We start from the raw sequence: 21,125 nt of genomic DNA on the forward strand, positions 1-21,125 counted from the left end.
TACACTGGAGAAAAATACACAAATCTGAAATGTAGCAGAATAGTTTGCAGAATAAATACCAAATGAAACATCATTATCTATTTGCCTATGACAGAGCTCAGATATTTCATATGCACGTTTTCATACTCCAATACAGGCATTAGCGTAGCTTTTTTAAAGGGTTAAATAAAATGAGATCACAACTATAGCAAAATTGATATTCCCAGTTAGTAATGAGTAACCGTACAGGAGGGCCACAGTATATTAGAATACGGAACGTAAACATTCTCCTAGTAAATTGATCTCGCCCTACTGTGCCAATTCATTTATTCATTTATGTTTTTATATTCATTTCTAATCAATATACATAGGTAATACAAACGTCAAATGATAATATATCTTGTAACATAATTATAATAAATCTTGTTTCATAAAGGACTTGGTGGAAATGAAAATTGAGGGGCTGCTAAAAAGCGAACTTGAATTGTGCAGTCCCCTCACTTACTCTCGTTACATTACTACAATAAATTAAAGGACAAGTCCACCTTCATAAACATAAGGATTGAGAGAATGCAGCAATATTAGTAGAACACATCAGTGATAGTTTGAGGAAAATTGGACAATCCGTTCAAAAGTTACGAATATTTTAAGTATATGCGCAGTCACTGCTGGAAGAGAAGACTACTACAGTGTATGATGTCACATGCGTACAACTATATAAGGAAAATAAAAAGAGAATTTCACAAAACTTTACTTTTTTTAATAAAGTGCACATTTCTTCGACTTGCTACTGACGTATATTAAGGGTAATATTATTCCCCCTGCCTTCTGAAAGAGAGAAGTCGAGTGTTCTTTTGTTACGCAAGAAAAATGGAAACATGTTGAATTTTCTTTATTCTTTCTTTATGTCGTTGTACTCATGTGACATCACAAGCTATAGTAGTCTTTTCATCCAGCCCCGACTGAGCAGAAACTTAAAAAATTCATAACTTTTAACGGATTGTCCGATTTTGCTCAAACTCTCACTGATGTGTTCTATTAATATTGCTGCATTCACTCAACCCACATGTATATGAAGGTGAACTTGTCCTTTAATACATAGCTTACAAAACTACAATAAACATTTTTATTATAACTATTGTTCACATTTTGTGTATTTAACAACACTTAACATCGATTATACGAATTCAAATTTTGACAGTGGTTGTTTCTATCCCTAACTCACATTTTAGAACTATTTTAAAGCACTAATGCTGGGTTTTTGTTTCATCTGCAAATGGTAAATTATGCCTTTAAAGTGGGTGTTGTAACTTTATGTACCATTAAGCAGTGAACAAATAAGGAGGGGCGGGGGCAAAAAAAGGGGTAAGTAAAAAGCCCATGCATATCAAATTAGTTACATAACGAAGTAAAGACTTGCCCATTAATTTGATAACTACCCTCAGTCATAATACCATGATATCAATAACATGAGATTATATACATTGGACGAGGTTGGAGGGAATAATAACGTATACGTATCTCTCGGATATCAAAGCAACACTTTAGTTAATCAATACATTTAAAGGTATGTGGCCTATACAGAACCACAAAAATCATATTTTCTAAAACTATTGACGATGAACACAGAATGAATTTGTTGTGTAGACGTTATTGAGTGTGGGTATGTATGTATGAGTGTGATGTGTGTTCTGTTTTGTCCGTTGTTTGCTTTTCCGGTAAAGGAATTATTCATTTAAGAAATTGTACGAGCTTTCTGACCTGAAGAATGTGATATCTCATTCTTTGTTGTTGATAGCTCCTCTAAAGTTATAATAGCTTTCCATTTATTGAAAACATTTTAGTCATGATCCTTTTTATGTCCGTGGAACATAATTGTCAATTGACTCGACATTGAGCATTGTTGAGTTCTAATAGGTATAGAAAAGGAGAAACACATGGGAAAAAAGTAACTGATAAATTCGTGTTTGAACTTATGCTCTTTAACTGTTTAATACATTCACTCAAAATCCAAAATGCTTTCATATTAAAGGATAACTATAGTATATAACATATACATGCACACATATCTTATGGTTGTCTTCAATATGCAAGTTTTTCTTTTAGAACTTCGCTGTATACACGGTAATGCGATCAACGCAAACGCCATCAACAGAGTACTTCAACACACAATGAAAGAAGAAGTATTTTAGTATTATATATTGCTCAAAATTATACTGTCATAGTGCTGAACAGCACTTGTCTTAAAACGCAAAGCACAAAGAAATCAAAGGTAGACTTCACCGGAACTGTAACATCTAAATATCTAAAACTCGTTGATTTTGAACTTACGGGCCGTTTTAAGTGCCTTATTATACGATGACTTGATGAAATTAAAATTCAAAATGCATACAATTCCGAGCTTTCCATTTTGAAGATTGATAACTCCATCATCATCGTTGCAAAAACTTCAATATAATACCAGTTGATAATGATGATAATAGTTACAATAATGATAATAATGGTGATAGTAATGATAATGCTATAATGATAGTAATAACGATAAAATAACAATTATGATACTCATTTCATAGCACAGCTATTCTCTTTACTGCACTGCAACAGAAGACTTCTTTCTGCTCGTTTGTTTGTTTGTTTATTTGTTTGTTTGTTTGTTTGTTTGTTTTTTGTTTGTTTTGGTTTTTTTAGTTGTAAGTACCAAATCATCGTCGCCATATCAACCAAACATGCCCCAAATTCAACCAGGGAAAAATAAAACTTTACCCTGAAATGATTTTGATATACAAAACTTTGAGCAAAAACATGGATGAGAAACAAAACAAAAAAAACCTTTTATTTTTCATGAAATTCATGATTTTAGCGCATTCCGTTTAGCTCAGTTTGTGTACATTGTTTATGAATATAATTATGCGCGTATACATGTTTAAACTGTGTACATTATGATACAGTGTACAGGTTTGAAAGCACAACAAAATAGATACATGTCTTGTTATCATATTAGGCGCGGCCATAAAGATTATTCATTTACAAATACATCATTTTTACATAAAAACGTCATACCAATTATCATCATCAGGTATGTCTGGAGTTCAGCCTTTAAATTTTCACAGGAAATTGATATCCTTATTTTGAATGAGTAAGATGATCTATTTAGCCCTACACAACATATTCTTTCTTGTTACAGAACGTAGATTCTTTGTATACAGATGAAACAAAATACTGGATATAATATGTTTCTTAGATGAAGCAGTAGTTCTGATATAATAATTGATGTCAGAAGATTAATTGACGAGAAACTGTGAAGACACATGAAATATAACAAGACACAATATGGGTACATCTCAACTGCATATTTTATATAAAAAAGACAGACAGTTATATCTTAACCTGTAACTTCTCTTCGAAAAATGATTTCGTGGGATTTTGTTTTGCATCCCGTATGACTTAATTTGATAGAAATGACGATTGTATAAAAGGATACAATATAAACGCTTTATGAGATGTGATGTGTGGAAACCAACCCTAAATTTACAAAGAATAACGTCAAATCAACTGTAATAAGTATCTTTGGCAGCAGTGGCGTACCGTGGGTCAAGACATGGGGGGGGGGGGCACCTCATGGCGGCAACATCAGAATTGCATAACGGTACAATTAAATGCGAGCGAGCGGAGTGAGCGAGCTTGAAAATTTTGACATTTTACAGTCCCCAAACTGCCGTTTGTAGCTACATATATATAAATATATATATATATTTTATATATATATATATATATATATATATATATATATATATATATATATATACATATATATATATATATATATATATATATATATATACATACATATATATATATATATATATATATATATATATATATATACATATATATATATATATATATATATATATATATATATATATATATATTATATATTTATATATATATTATTATTATTATTTTTTTTTTTTTGCTTTGGACATTAAGGGGCTTACACCGGGCGCAACTGCTGGCAATTGCTGGCAGTAACATCAGGAGAATGGCATAACGATTAAATGCGAGCGAGCGAAGCGAGCGAGCTTGAAAATTTTGACATTTTACAGTCCCCAAACCGCCGTTTGTAGCTATATTTTTTCGCTTTGGAAATTAAGGGGAGGGGGCGCACCGGGCGCAACTGCTGGCAATTACTGACAGCAGCATCAGGAGAATGGCATAACGTTTAAATGCGAGCGAGCGAAGCGAGCGAGCGTGAAAATTATGACATTTTACAGCCCAAAAACTGCCGTTTGTAGCTAAGTTTTTTCGCTTTGGAAATTAAGGGGAGGGGGCGCACCGGGCGCAACTGCTGGCAGTTACTGACAGCAACATCAAAAGAATGGCATAACGATTAAATGCGAGCTTGAAAATTTTGACATTTTACAGTCCCCAAACTGCCGTTTGTAGCTACATTTTTTCGTTTTGAAAATTAAGGGGAGGGGGCGCACCGGGCGCAACTGCTGGCAATTACTGACAGCAACATCAGGAGAATGGCATAACGATTGAATGCGAGCGAGCGAAGCGAGCGAACTTGAAAATTTTGACATTTTACAGTCCCCAAACTGCCGTTTGTAGCTACATTTTTTCGTTTTGGAAATTAAGGGGAGGGGGCGCACCGGGCGCAACTGCTGGCAATTACTGACAGCAACATCAGGAGAATGGCATAACGATTGAATGCGAGCGAGCGCAGCGAGCGATCTTGAAAATTTAAGTCATGTCGCCCCCTGGATCCGCCACTGGTAGTCAAGGGTGTCCGTTTATGTTCATGATTGGGGGAGGTATAGCCAGAGAGGGGGCGTCGAAGTGACCAAGCGGGAGAAGGATGTCCAAAATGTGTACTTTATGTAGAGCGTCCCCTAATTGTCTGTGTTTGTGAGTGTGTGTGTTTCATATAGATGGAAAAGTTAGGAAATAGCCAAGGTCAAGTCTTATTATTGGCAATGCAAGGCATTTTAATATAGACTAGTATGTAAAGCAACACTGCAAAATCAATGATCCAGCTTTGATAGCAAATGTGTACAACCTACATCACATTGCGCAACATTGCAGCGACTCTTTTTGCCGTTCCGATGTTCTGAGTACACTGCGCACATCCTGCTTATATTCAAAATGCCAACCAGGAATCAAGTTGAATCACAATCTTTTGTCGTCTGCGGGCTTTTTGAACAATGTTTCACTATACCTCTTTAGTTATATGGTTAAAAGAAATCTTAGAAAAATATCTTTTTTCTTGATCACCCTTTCATGTCGATTTCAAAAGCAGTTTATACTAGCCCTTGAATTACCATTTTGGTACATAGTTTTTTTTTTTGTTTTTTTTTTTTTACCAGCGGATTGGGGGGGGGGGGGGCACGTGCCCCCCCCCCCCCCATGCCCCCCGTAGTTACGCCACTGTTTGGCAGTACAGTTGTATATAATGGGCATCAATGATTATTTCGATCGCGAGTCTGGAGCCGTTATTTGGATGCGTCGAGATCAATCTGAGTGTATGTACCAGGAGTGGATAGTGCAAGTTCGTCTGAAATGGTAAAGACAGGATTGGTGAAGTCAGTTGAAGGTAACGCCCCTTTCTTTTCTTTGGTGATTTCCTTTGTATCTTCGACATTATCACAGTCGTCTGCCGCGTATTTCTCTTTGGTCTCCGAACCATCACTGGGCTGCCTCCTGGAAAATAACAAACAAACAAACAAATAAACACACAGACAAAATTATCGATTTCTAAAGATAATATTAACCATAATTTGATTTCACAATAATCAAAAATATTGTAATGTGGCAGTAAAAAGAAATTACCAGCAGTGCAACAAACACAGCAATTTGTAGAAGCAACCGTAGTTATGGTAGTATGACAGTTTGATATTATCAGTACCATTAGCAATGTAATTACGTCGCCGCTGAAGATGATATCAATGATAATGACAATGAAGATGATTGAAATAATGATGATTATATAGTAATGGTAGTGATATGGTATAAGAAATGATAGTAATAATAATAATGATAACAATAAAAATAATAATAACAATTATAACAAAATAAAAAAGTAATGATTATATTGATCAATAGTGATGGTAATCAAAAAGTGAAAAGATATTTTTGAGGATGAAAACATAATTATGAAAAGTACTAAGAGAAGATCACACACACAAAAACACACACACACACACACACACGAGAAATCCCCACTGGATTTTAGTCTGTTACCTTCTGAAATTTTCGGCTTCTTCCATGGTGACTGGGAGCTGCCTTCCCCGGGTTTCTGGGTAGAAGAATGAGAGGAGTCCTGCTGCCACGGACGAGGCTCCGTAGATCACGAGAGGTAGAGGTTGCCAAATCTTATCTAGAGTCAGGATGAGGGGGGCGATGATGCCTGCCACTCGGGAAAACATCGAACAGGTGCCGATAGCCGCACCCCTGGACAGACACAGGGAGATAGCATGATGTGAATAAGAATAAAAACATAGACAGTGACAATAAGAATAAAAACATAGACAGTGGCAGCGACAGCGAGAAACATACAGGTGATGGGGGGGGGGGGTAAAGAGAAACACTTTTAACGACATACACTTTTTAATCTGTCATTTCGCCTTCATGACAAATGGAATCTTGATATCTAATTCACTCTTTCCATGAAGTGTTGAATCAAATATTGAAAACCAGCAAATATTCTTATCCTCTAACGTTGATTAAACTGCTCCTGCTCTTTTCAACTATGTCGCTGTATTCAACCATGATGCCGTAGGATATCACTGCAGGAGGTGTAGTGGGCTGGCAATTAGGGGTAACAGAGGGCACCTTGGATAATTATGATGATGATAATTATAATAATAAGGTCTTATTTATCCAGGGTAGCCTCTTCAGTGTTGCCACTGCTCTATACCAGAGGGCCCTGCCATCATTATTACCCCAGAGTTGACAGGTACCCATTTATACACCTGAGTCGAGAGGGACATAGTGGGTAAAAATATCTTGTCCAAGGACGTAAGCACTGAACGGGATTCGAACTCGAGTCCTCCGATCGGGAGTCGGGAGTCTTATCCACTATGCCACATGATTAAGAGAAATATCAAGGTCCACGTGGCAGTGACCCCTCTCTCAAAACTGGGATAATCGAAGGGGGAGGTGAAATTCACTGCAGCATGATTACTTTTACGACAAACCTTTCATGAAGTGTCATAAAACATTGTAGATAAACGCTAAAAATAAGAAATTTATTGTACGCATTAGTCACTGTCAACTATACAATACAAGACGTCATGTTTGCTTAACCATGTATTGGCTGATGTGTACACTAAGTTCATCATGGATGTATATATAACTACTCGGGTCATGCAAGATAACTTTTTAGAGCCAACGTGTAGAAGTCAAGAGGAAGGTCAAGGGGTATAAATAGCTAGAGGAATAGAAGAACTGATGTCAACAACCTTTAGCTTTCTTTGAGTGTAGTTCTGTGTCACGTGATAACAACAACAACAACAACAACAACATCAACAACAACAACAACAACAACAACAACAACAACAAGAAAAGATCCTAACCTAACATCAGTAGGGAAGAGTTCTGCTGTGAAGAGATATGTGGTACCGAAGGATGCTGCGATGCCAAATTTACCAATCATAGCCACTACCGTGAGGGCCACCCCAGGAGCTGTAGTTCGAGTAATAACGTGAAGAAAACAAGAAAATTAACTCCATTTCACGGTGTCTCTAAAACCAAGGAGGTTCTAGAGAATGGAGTCACAACCGTCTTATTTCCTTTGCTAGATGTTCGAAGCCGCCGCTCAAAAATATTTGAAGCATGTGCAAAACAGGATCTGCCGCGCGGATAGGAAGACAATTGACTCGTGTCTCATTGCATAATCACTAGCCACTTTCAAAGGAAGATATTTCTTTGTGATGGTAATTACTTTTCGCTATCCATTCTTATAAAAGGTAGGTGGTACAGACATGAGGATGCGCGAATAGAAATTGAGCAAAAAATGCTGAAATGAAGACGAAAATTACTCGACTGGGCATATGCGGGCACTAATCTGATATATCTATCAATAAAGAATTATACTTGAAGATTATTCCATATTAGTCTCATTTGTGGAAACTAAGCGGAAAAGTGATAAAACCAGCTTTCCAGGATGGTACAGTTGTAAACATTTTCACATGATACAGCTCAGATTTACATTTTCTGGACGGAAATGTCTTTTGTTTTACATGCTTTATCATTAATTGAAATTTCATTTCATTTGATAAATAGATAAGCAAAATATGGCCAAAATTATGAAAACGTTCAAAATTAATCTTCAGAACGCTAAGCAAGACGGGGGCAAGGAACATCGATCGTCAAAGGCACAAGTGCACCTGTGGAATTCCTTTGTACATCAATTGAAATCTGACAACTGTTTGAATAATCACAGCCAGTTGGAACTCCAATGTATAAAACCTCCTTGCTAAAACCAAGAGGCTGCATTTCTTGGGACAAAACGAGTAAACGGTCTTTAGCATTATAGCTTCTCTATAAAACACATCAGAGTAAGTGTTCATACGTACACATTCCATAAATCAATGCAAATATTTCACCAAACATTGTCTTTAGAAATGTGAATGTCTTTGATGAGTTATTTTAACTGGCGACATCTAAAATGGATTGGCAAGGCCTGATTGGATTAAAATTTCTACTTTTCATTTTATTTGACCAAAGAGAAATAAAGAAAGAGGCAGGTAGAGAGGGGGGGGGGGGGGGGGACAGAAAGATATATAGAGATGGGGGAGGGGGCCCTTCGACTCACGGATAAACGATGTGCATAGACAGGCAACCCCGCCCGACAATAGGAAGCTGGCAAGGCTGTACTTCCGGCCAATGATATCGACGAGGAATGAGGCTAAGATGTAAGCTGGCGTCTCGACTGCCCCAGACACTGCGAAGGCCACGTAGTCATTGACACCGAGGTTGGACGTGTTCAGTGACAATCCATGATATACCAAAGAATTCACCATCCTTGTGACGTATGAGTCACATCGGGAAGGTCGCAAATATAAAAGAAGTTATAAGAATCATTGCATTGCTTATGTGCTTGGGTTAAACTAGACATCTTATTCGTTATTGTTTTATACTGTTGATTATTTTTCTATTTCTTGTATTCCTAAAGTTTGATAGGGCCTAAATCATTCTCTGTATTCTGTGACTAAATCCACCTCTCATCCAAGTCATTCCTGCTACTGTAAACACGTATATTCATATCAGTGATTTGAATAGTGAGGTTAAAGATCTGTGAGGTGTGAGAGGAGTTGTTATTATGACCATGTCTATTTGAACTATTCTAAGACACAGACTTAATACTTTATCTATATATTGCATTGTATTTACCTCCAAGTCAATGGAATGGAAGATCATATCATAATAATCATTGTACAAGTGTATCTTTAAATACTCTAAATAACATCGCAGGGATACATACCAGAGGAAAATCAGGTTGATGGTTCGAATCCTCATACGAGGAGTTCGAAAAAGGTCAAATCCAGTCTTTGGTCTTTCTTTGGGAGCCTCTTCCTATATAAGTAAGGAAAGATCAAATAATAAGTCATATCTTTTTTTTTTTAGCTTCATTGAATATTTGCAGATATTAAGCGGAACATGATTTTAACAGTTTGACTGAGAGAGTCTAAATATCTGTAAGATGTCAAATATTTATCATGGAGAGATGAATATATTCTCGACACAGAATGGACATGTTCTAGCAGATGTAAATGTGAGATCTAAGAATCTTACCAACTTCTTGATGTCTTCTTCGGAAATGAACCTATCGGGTACGGGCTTCTTGTTCGCCCGGGCGATCTTGGCTAGTGTGACTTCCGCCTTATCGTACTTCCGGACAGAGATCTGCCATCGGACAGACTCCGGTAGAAGGCTGTTGAGAGAGTGGACATAGGGTAAAATGCTTGGAAGCATGGTATGTCACATGAATGAAAAAATTATGAAAACAAAAAGATTCAGATAGCTGCTTCATTGGTTGACTTGGCATTATACCAGTCTAGACAGACATATCAAGTTAATGAAATCATCGAAGCTGGTCTTCTTTCATCAATCAATCAATCTATCTTCTATCTATCTATCTATCTATCTATCTATCTATCTATCTATATTCTATCTATCTATCTTCTATCTATCTATCTATCTACACTGATCTATCTATCTATCTATCTATCTATCTATCTATCTATCTACTTATCTATCTTCTATCTATCTATCTATCTATCTATCTATCTATCTATCATCTATCTATCTATCTATCTATCTATCTTTCTGTCTATCTGCCTTTATGTACAGCCGTACATATCTGACTGTTATTGCTATTATCATTTTCATTTTTGTCGTTATAATTTATAATCATAAATAATACTATGATCAATATTATTTTCATCGTAGCTAAGCAGACTGACTGTTATAAACCACCGAGAGCACAAATTTTTTTCATTTCGACAAGTCCATGGAAACTAAATGAATACATTATAAAAACAGAGACGAAAGAAGACTTGAAATATTAAGCTATTGTCTTACAAACATTTTTATGGATCATTTTATTATTAATGGAAACACTTTATCGATCAATATACAACATAATACAGTACACAACATTAACAATATCTGCTTAGTGTTTTTTTTTTTTTGTGTGTGTGTGTCTTTATGCTTAGGAAAGGAGGGGTGGAGAGGAGGCGTGAGACAGTAGGATATTGTCTTACAACATGATGGCAATATAGAAGACAGCCGCACTGGTAACTACGAGTTCCAACGTCTTCCAGTAAGGAATGAAGTATGCAATGAGAGCCAGAGTCATGTAGCCGAAGGAGAAGGGTACGTTGAAGAGAAGCCCCACCAGACTCCTCTTAGACGGACCAACAAACTCAGTGCCTGCAGAGAACAGGAGAAACAATTCATTACCAAACGACTCTCGACGAAACAAACTAAAGAAACATGAAACATGCACCTCCCTCCCCCCCCCCAAAAAAAAACACACAAACAAACAAGGAAAAGGACGAGGTTATGAGATGTAATCCACATGCATCTTATGACTATCCTGGAAATATTAAAATGCTTGAAGTGATAGCTGTGATTACCACGCTAACAAATCTACCAGTTACTTCCGCCTCACTCGGCGCAGGTGTCAACCGACCAGGTTGCACGCGCTCTTACTCGCAGCCATGGCAGTATATCAACTTTCTCTCTTATCTGTCTTGTTCGTGGAGTACTTATAACAAGTATTCCTTCACACACCATTCAGATAGGCTGTGCTCAGTGGCTGTTTCTAATCCATTTACTCCTTGCTAATGACATGACTCACAAACAATATGTGGTAATCTGATTCTCTACCTGCAAACTACTTAGTATACCATACAAACCCATACACTTACCGATCCACTTTGCATACAGGGCAACCCGCACTTTCACGTAAAGCGGACGGGAGATTGTGATGAGCATACATCATTCAGACTCGAGATTAAATGAGGCAAGTTTGTAAAATGGTAATAAGTTATCTCCTTTTATTCCTTCTTCTGTTTTCATTGTTACTGTTGTAATTATAGTTTTGTTAACATCCGTGCATCGACATCTTCGTTGTATTTGTGTCGTTACATTATTCTATCGTCTTTACTTTTTTATATACCTCCAGTGATATCATTAGGCTTTTGACTTTTTCATTAGTTGCGTAATCGTTTTTCGAAAATATAATTCATTTTGTTCATTGTTTTAATGTGTGGGGGGGGGCTATTGATTGTGATGATTCGTCAATGCGACTAGGATGCTTCATTTGCCACTCACCGATGATAAATGTGATGATAAAAGTAGAGATGGAGGCAACGCCCTGGAAGAATCGAATGACGGTGAAGACCCACCAGCTGGGTGAGAATGCCATGGCCACTCCAGTGATCAGACGAATGATGTGACATAGCATCAAAGTCTTCCAGCGACCGATCCTATGTAACATTTTGATACAAATAGTACACATCAGTAAGGGCATTAGCAGAAATTATACCCATCACACAAGGAAATTTTGGAACAGTCTAACACATCCGTGGCGATATCCGTTGGTGTTTGGACCATTTCTAAGATGAGAGTGTCAGTAATTATATTAATGCCCAAACAAGAGTACACGCCATGAGTTCTACACCCGCGAGTTATACAGTCCACGAGTTATACAGCCCACAAATACAGCCCATGAGTTCGACACTAATCAAATAGGGTCCATGAGTCCGACACTATGTAGCCAAACAAAGCCCACAAGACCATATAGGTACTGCGATGCAATGTCAGCTCGTGGGTCTTTTAACTCAGTGTCGAACTCGTGGGCCTGTTTTGCTTAATGTCGAACTTGTGGGCCTTATTTGCCTAGAATAGAGCTCATGAGTCTTATGGCCCGTGGGCTGTATGACTCGTGGGCGTAAGTCTCGTGGGATGACCCCTAATGGTGTGTACTATTCGTTTGATAGGAATGATGAAGCAGATCCTTGTCGTTTGATAAACTACTCTCATCTCAAAGTCCCAATGTTACTAAATCTACATCTAACTTAGATCTGACGTTAGATCCGAAAGTTCGGTCAGATGATTCTTTTCATCAAAGGGAAGGGAGTTGGTGTATTATTAATGTGTATTGATCCTTGACCTCTACCCCATTTTCCCGCAGACCCCTTCACCCCCCCCCCAAAAAAAAAAAAAAAAAACAACAACGTTCCCCTGCCCCTGCGTTATACTTCACATGTGACCGGTCACAAGCAAAATTACGTATAATAGGCAAAAAATATATGCCTTGAGTAAGCTCTCAACTAACAATTTGATTATAGGATTAATCTCTTCTGTATTTCATATTATGATATGATAATAAAAGATGATCGCAGTCCATATTTATTGCCCTATCTAAGCTCTCTGTGATGCAGACGGCAATATTTAGAATTATATGCTTGACATTATTTCCCTTGCAGACGATTTCAAGACCGAGAGATTATTTTTATCGATTTCATTGTGATTGTTGGTTGCATAATTTCTGTACTTGGACCATTATTGTCTTGCTATAGTAAATGTTTCATCGCATTTAAACGTGTGGCTATTTTCATTCTGTTAAATGTCATGGCTTGTTGATTACGAACCGGAAATGATGATTTTGCACTAAACAGATGGGAGATAATACATTATGTATATAAAGTTCGATCTGGGTGTTTACTTACAGATCTCCTAAAGTGCCAAATATGATTGATCCAGCCAGATAACCGCCGTAAAACACTGATTGGGATACGTCTGTCAGGTCTTCTGAACCACACACCAGGTCAAACTAAGATACACAAAAGAAACTGACTCACAATTATTGCCTTCACCAGTTCTTCACATTTTTCGAGATGTTTGTCGACCATATAAGTAACGACAGCAGTATATGAAAAGTAAGAAGAATGATGACAGTGACAACAATAATGATAATGACCACGATTAATACTGATAATAATGATTATAATGCAGACACTCATATATCACTATCATCAGTATCATAATCATTTCGGGAGATGATCATTATTCCGAAACACACACATTTCCTATACTTGGCAATGCTTCTCGTCAATCCGAAAATGAAAAAGGGAACCTTCGTAAATTCGAACATTTGGGGCGTTATTCCGAAGGTTAGTTATTCCGAAGGTTAGTTAGTCCAAGAACAAAATAAGGTTCGTTAATCCGAAAATGAAATGAGGTTCATTCTTCCGAAAATTGAATAAAATGTGATTTGTTATAAGAATACCTCCGAGACAATGGATGATTTATACTGCGATGTATCATAGACCCAGCCATCTGGACAAGGTATGTATGGACGGGAGTTATAGTTGGTTGGATCGATGTGTGGTGTGAAGGGAACTCCAGACACATTGAACATCTGACACTGTTCGTAAACGAGCTGACCATCTGCGCTGTAGTTTGCCGGGATGCTAGCCACCTTCATCTCCTCCTTACACGTCTCTGCGTCCAAGTCGTACGCACTGCAGTCAAAGTCTTCCCATGAAGCTACCTGTACATAGACGAGTGGGTCGATAATAAAATATACATTTTCCGCTTCTTGTTAATGTCTATGACATAAACAATGATTGCGAGTTTTGCAAAATAGTAACAGTCCTTTGAATAACGTGTTTGAACAATCATTAAAACAAAATAGTAACTTAAGCCCCCGTTCCACTATCACGATTTGGACCCCGATCTGTCCCGATCTAGCAGATCGGGAGAGAGCGGCAAAAGCGTAGCAGCAGCGTGTGGAGGTCGGGGTTGGAGCGAGCAGTTTTTCAGATCGGGAAGAAATTTTGAACCGGTTCAAAATTTCTTCCCGATCTCCCCGATCAAAATTGACATATTTTTAATCGTACGGCAAGCGGGGAGAGCGTAGTGACAGCGTAAACGCAGCGGGGAGAGCGTAATGACGGCGTAAACGCAGCGGGATGAGCGTAACAAGGTCTTTCTGAGTGTAGTAACATCGGCACAAGAACGCGAAGTAAATTTAGCTGTAATTTTCGAAGAAGAAGAAGAGATGAAGAAAAAGAAGAGAAGAAAGCAGCGAAGCAGCTACCCAAAAGGCGAAGAAAGAGAGACTGCACGTGATGCTGAAAGAGGAGGAAGAAGAGGACATAGTGGAATTCTGAAGAATATGAAATAATCTACAACTGGAGGAAGACGGACTATAAAAGCAAGGACATCAAGAAAAATCCTTTGAAAAATCAGCACGTCTTTTTTTATACAATGCATTGCTGCAAAAGAACCGTGAGTTGAGGAGGCTCTTCAAGTTCAAGTTCAAGTTGATTTATTTCACTTCCAACAAACAAATAATAAAGAATACTAAGAAACGCTCATATACACAGACGTCATGAAATCAGTACCACAATGCGATGAACAGAATAACATTGTAAAAGAGATACAGGCAAATTATCAACAGAGATACAAATAACCGTTACGTCACTGTGGTAAATGCATACAAAATATTGCTGGAAATGGAGGGGACTGCTAGAAAGCAGAGCTTGTAGTATTAGCATGCAGTCCCCTCATAGAGAAAAATATATAATTGCAAAAAACAGCAACAACAATTAATTATCCTAAGCGGTAGCAAAAAAAAAAAAAAAAAAAGACAGACAGAGTAATACACACATACATGCACACATACGGACGCACATTAACAAACACATGGCGGCTCTCTTGTAAGGAAAAAATTGATGAGAGGATAGAAAGATATAGTAGTGAAGAAGGTAGTAAGTCCGACGTGGACAAGGGGGGGGGGGGAAGAGGGGAGAGGAGAGGGAAATGGTGGGTCATAACCAGGGCACTGGAGGCACAGAAGCACGGGCTCGCTGATGAAGAAAGAGTAGTGAGAATTGAAAATCAAAAGTAAAAAAAGAAGAATGAATCTTCGAGTTCCACAGTATATTTCTTCGGTTCTGCATGCTAATAAGTTGACTGACTGCTGACCCACAGTCGAATCGGGGTACATCGGGGCACATCGGGCACTTTTCAACTCTCTGAACGGGGTAACAGCGTGATAAGATCGTATAGATCGTTCAGAGCGTAGATACAGCGTGCATTGATCGGATAACAACGGCAACATCGCACTAACAGCGTAGCTACATCGTTCTAAAGCGTACCGGCAGCGGCAGAGATCGCAATGTCTAATTCCCGATCATCGTAGTAAGAGCGTAGCAAGCACTTGGTAGTCGTAACTGCAGAGAGCGTTCTAACATCGTACTGTGTCCAGATCGGCTCAGGTTTTACCCGATTCTACCCGACCTGAGAAAATTGTCAAATCGTAGCGAGAACGGCATAGTGGAACGGGGGCTTTAATGATTATCTCGCGTAGAACAAAATATTTATATATAACAGTTGCTTAGATGATTTGATTGTCCTATACGCTATAAGCAGTTTACTCAGTGAATCAAGCTTGTAGGATTAAATATGTAACACACTTAAATATTTCTCTTTACGAAATGATAACTATCAAAATCTTTCCAGAATCGTTGAAAAATATGACGCTACTTCCATTTTAATTTTCAAAGCGACTGATGTTGTGGAAGCTATTTTAAAGGGGACCACTGGGCTATAAGGAAGACCTTTGTTTATCTACTTTTGTTAAAAGACAAATCAATGTAATACCTACACCATAGCTTAGATATAAATTTTTGGGAAGAAAAATCCAAGTAACGTATAGAAAAGTAAAGCAACAGCCGCATGAACGCATGTTTACGGCATGTATTGTCCTGGTTCAGTATTCAATAAACTCTGAATTAAAATGCATTCGCAACCCCTAATTTTTGGAGTAATACCGAGATCGTCTAAGAATGTTGTCTTAACGGGAAAATGAGCAAACTGCCAAGATTTGTTGAATTAAACGTGTTTAAGCGGTTTATCAAATACTACCCCTGGTGTGGTGTTAACAATAAACCATTATTTAAAGCATTTCCTGTATAGTCGTGCAGCATCATCACGCACGCACGCGCGATGGTTGCGACTATTAGTAATACATGTATTCAGGGGCTGGCGTTATCGCATCGCTCTGTGTTTCATCGATTGCATCGAGTTAAGTATCGATATTGGTTATCAGAGAGCGTCAAGCCGGGAAAAGTGTGTACAAACATGACAAATAATGTCGTCCTTTGTGGAGTCGGTACGAATGTTTGAAATGAACATAGTTGAGATATATGTTTATGAGGGGGTTATCTGTTATAAAGCGAAGCAAGCAAAGTCCTTGTCCGGCAGTTCCCTTTAAGTATGCAGGCCTATACATGAAAAATATAAAACATGTCATGAGAAATTACACTTCTGTATCTCTGAATCATTGACATTTCGTGTATTGTGTAGACTTTGTCGAAAATTTGACAAACCATTACTTGTCATTTCGTCATCAAAGGCGTTATGGATCACACCTGTTCCTATTCATTGAAAATCAAAAGATGTGGAGCTAAGACGGGAAAATGGTAGTAAGGAAGTTTTGAATTCCGCAGAGTATCATTACTCGTGTAGAAAATTGTCCTTATCATCCTTTTCATAAAAGATATGCTACAAACGTATTGCATCTTTGAAGAATATATGACATAATGACATATCAACATGAATAATTGATGTGAAATTTAAGCTCATTAGTCATAATCATCACGATCATTTCCTATGAGAGAACCAACCGACTTGGGATGATGGAAAACGCCGGTCTCTTCAAAGAATAATAACACATAATTATGGCTGCTTACCAATCGTATACAAGTTATACTTATCTCACTATTTAATAAATCGGTCGTAAAAATAGTAATGATGGTGATAGGAAAACCCACGTGATGAGAGGGCCAGATTGCTGAAATCCTTCCAGAAAATATAATCAAAGATCCGCTCATCTTGAACTTCAAACAAAACGCCCTGTTTTTTACAAGGCCGTAAATGACAAAGAAAACGGTTTATTACCACTCACGTCATGCAGTATTGAGTTTCCTTAGTATTAATCAATCAGCCCCTTTGCAATGACCTAGAATCGATCCCTTTATTTACCACCAAGACAACCCTATGTACATTTGGTAACTAAATGATTATAGATTAACCAACTTAAAGTAAGAGTTTTCGCGATCCACAATAAGATCGATCGGCCCTCATATGTGGAATGGTCTTCCAGATGATATTAATAATGTCTTCATTCAATACTATATGTTCAAGAGAAAACATGGAGAACATATCGTAAAATATGTGCATTGGTGACTTCTTTTGATTGACCAATTATTGATGCTACTATGGATATCAATAGTTTTTGTTTTGTTATGTTATGTATTGTTTTGTCTTGGTGTTAGTTACAATCTTTATCTTTTTGTATTTTCCATTCTTTTTTCGGAGTTGTATAAGTTGTGGAAATAAAAGATGAAATGAAATAACAATGAAATGAAAGATATTTTGCTTTCTCACGCTGTGAAAAGACTGCTACAACGATTGAAATGTCTATTATATCGATTTACTCGTTTTTGTATCGCTGGGATGTAGTAACGTTCTGTTAAAAGCCACTGTTTATAATTGGAAGCAGTGATTAAAACATTCGACTTATTACATTTGAAGCATATGTGTAGTCCAGTTGTATAAAAAAATATCCTATACCATGTAAGAATTTCGCAATAAACGATAAAGCCCCCCAAATTAAAAGGAGATATCACTATTTTTTTTTTCAATAAGCCGTAACTGTAGAAGGTTTACGACAAGCGATTTCGATAAAAACTGTTGTTCACATGTTTTATATTTAACAAAACTTAACACTAATCATACTGATTAACTTAACTTTGATTGTACTGATTATCTTTTTTATTTATATTGTTTGTTTCTGTCCCGAACCGACATGTAGAACCGTTTTGAAGCATTAAAGCTGTTATTTTTTCTGTAATGTGCAAATGGTAAATAATGGCTTTAAACATGTCTAAAGCGTCAGCTCTTGTTTCATAAAAGCAAAATTTTAGATACTGTTACATTACCAAGGAGGCATTTCAGGGAAGCAGTATAAGGGATTTGGTTTATACGTACTTTACACCAGTGGTCCATTGAAGCTGCGAGGAAGACCGTAATCATCGACATCCAAGAGTTACTGAAGACCATAGTGCATACGAGGGCGAATACGCGCTTCTGGTACGGCCCGAATTCACCGACATCTTTCAGGATATCATCCAAGTTAATCATGGTTGACTCCGATGTCGAGTAGAGTCTGTCCAATCCAAGAGTAACAAGGCTCGATGTCCCGTCGCAGAGTAGTGCTTCTCACCGAATGATGGGGAGATGAAAATCTACTTGACAAGAATCCGCACCAATTTCGCATACGAGATACGCTGGTTTCTTTTCTTCTTTTTTTTTTTAACTCAGAATCTGGGTGTAACTTCAAAAAAAAAAAAAGACGATATAAATAGGTGAGATATCAGAGAAGATGCATGACAACAATTTGTTGTACGCACCAGAGTATATAACAAAACGTCATGTAATAGATAAGAAAATTGTCAACCTGCCGGTATCGGACGAGGAGAAATTTATACCATCCGCTGTCTTTTGGCGGAGTCGTACAATATTGTGAAGTGGTTTTGAACAACTACAGCACTCGGAGATTTGTGCCACTTATATCTTTTGTTTGCATCAAACTCTTGATGTATTCTTACCTTGCCCGCAAGAATTATTGCTTTCGCCTAATCTTGTACCATCGAGCGTTATTTAATGTTTTTAATCTTCGATAGAGTTTTTTCTTTGTGTGTGTGTGTATGTGTATGTGTGTGTGTGTGTGCGTGTGTGTGTGTGTGTGCGTGTGTGTGTGTGTGTATGAGTGTGTTTTCTCTCACTCGAGTTTGTACAATAAAAGTGACCATATAAACTGGTGCTTCTCTATCATTGGTTGAGTGTGTTTACTAAAGGGGGCGGGGTTATTATCGTAGATTCTCTTTCGAATAGGAAAACAAAACAAAAGCGATGGTTATGATGAAAATTGATTTTCTTGTTCTGACAACGTCTTATTTCTTGTTTTACTTATCGTTTTGCAGAATGAAAATCTTTCTGTAGAATTAAACAGAGCTCTTTCCCAATCTGCTTACAAGGTCATCAAGGTGTTCATTTTATGCAATTCTATTCTTATCGCCATTTCATTTATCTATCATTCAAATTGATTCATATAAGTGTTTTCTTTCGTATCTATACAGTTGGAGAAGATATGCAAAGCAATATGAATTTAGCTTTACTTGAGTTTTGTGATGGCTGCTAGATTATGACTTCGAGAATGTAGAATTTATTATGAAAATAATAGTTCTCTCGTCTTTGATTGTTTAAGCCATTGTATTTTTTAGGACAAACTGAATAAGGAGAAAGAGGGACTTCCCTATAATAGTTTAACGTTATCTTCAGAATCATCTTTACTTGCAACTGATTGACAAATTGCCCCACATCAACGTACAATCAGTGTTAAGAAGTAGCCATGATAAAAAAAAAATCATAGGCGTACATATACTCGAGCAGGATTCGAACCTACGACCTCCTGATCACCGGACAGGCGTCAGCTCCACTAGACCACCAAGCTTTCGCCCGACAGTATAAGGTGTTGGTTCTAATCCTTGCAGCATGCAGCGAGTACTGCGTAATTATTTAAATTCATGATATTCTTCCGGCGAGATGTTTTCATTGCAACTGATTGACAAATTGCCCTACACCGACGTAAATAAGCACTGAATTATTGGGGGGGGGGGGGGTTATCATGGCTACTACTAAACACTGATCAATCTCGGTGGTCTTGTGGAGATGACGCCTGTCCGGTGATCAGAAGGTCGGAGGTTCGAATCCTGCTCGAGTAGGTACGCCCATGATTTTTTTTTTTTTTTTTATCATGGCCACTCCTAAACACTGATCAATTTAGTGCTTATTTACGTCGATGTAGGGCACTTTGTCAATCAGTTGCAATGAAAACATCTCGACGGAAGAACTTCATGAATTTGAACATCTTTACTTGTATCTGGCATGTCTGGTATATGTACGCAATCTTTCCTCAGCTGCTTCGCTTCGAAAACAAAGCTAGATCCGGATCGCCTCGGAAGTGATAGTTTGTCCCATCACCTTCACAAAAGTTGATTATTTGCTTACTAACTTTCGCTTTCTGTTAATGCATTGTGTCTGGTCCTCGAATAGAAGATCAAAAGTTGATATAGGGTTGACTTCAAGAATTGTCTGGAAGGCTTAGTTGACACATTTTCAGCCTCCCCTTTCGATTGAAAGAAGTGCCACTATTTAAAGTCCACTTTATAAGCAGATCCTACTTAATGTTTATCATTTTATTGAGTCATATCTTCCTGAGAACATTCGCGTTGGTTGTAAACTGTTTCACTTTACTGCGTTATAAAGGTTATACTTTTGATAAGGTAACGCGTCTTTCAGATATTATGATAAACCTGCTGTATAACTATCTAGTTGAAGATGGCTAGTGGAATAATTTCTTTTTGTTCCTCTTGTTTGAGCTGGGTATCGAAGGTTAGATAAGAATTGGACAAATATTTGTTAACCATGTACTGAAGGTTGTCTCGGATTTCGCATTGTAGGATTTACCGTTAAACATGATGTGTTAATAGCTCCAC

General features: G+C 37.6%; 1 protein-coding gene across 1 annotated transcript; it reads right to left on the reverse strand.

Moving 5' to 3' along the window:
- Nucleotides 1-5,474: 5,474 nt before the first annotated feature.
- Nucleotides 5,475-18,708, reverse strand: LOC140242470 (organic cation transporter protein-like). The gene is made up of 11 exons (XM_072322204.1): nt 18,556-18,708; nt 13,784-14,047; nt 13,224-13,327; nt 11,824-11,978; nt 10,749-10,917; nt 9,778-9,916; nt 9,467-9,558; nt 8,798-9,006; nt 7,557-7,665; nt 6,223-6,432; nt 5,475-5,682 (listed from the first exon to the last, which is right to left on the reverse strand). The coding sequence occupies exons 1-11, from the start codon at nt 18,706-18,708 to the stop codon at nt 5,475-5,477; spliced, it is 1,812 nt and encodes a 603-aa protein (XP_072178305.1).
- Between the last annotated feature and the right edge of the window lie 2,417 nt (nt 18,709-21,125).

The sequence above is a fragment of the Diadema setosum genome, chromosome 19 (assembly GCF_964275005.1).
Source record: "Diadema setosum chromosome 19, eeDiaSeto1, whole genome shotgun sequence".
In the NCBI taxonomy this organism is placed as follows: Eukaryota; Metazoa; Echinodermata; class Echinoidea; order Diadematoida; family Diadematidae; genus Diadema; species Diadema setosum.

What these genes read in the sequence shown, in the direction of transcription:
- LOC140242470 (XM_072322204.1), bottom strand. Translation starts at nt 18,708, where the DNA reads ATGATTAACTTGGATGATATCCTGAAAGATGTCGGTGAATTCGGGCCG. An exon ending in CAATGGACCACTGGTGTAAA is followed by an intron (nt 14,048 to 18,555) that starts GTACGTATAAAC and finishes GTCTATGTACAG; the next exon opens with GTAGCTTCATGGGAAGACTT. An exon ending in TTTGGCACTTTAGGAGATCT is followed by an intron (nt 11,979 to 13,223) that starts GTAAGTAAACAC and finishes AATGTTACATAG; the next exon opens with GATCGGTCGCTGGAAGACTT.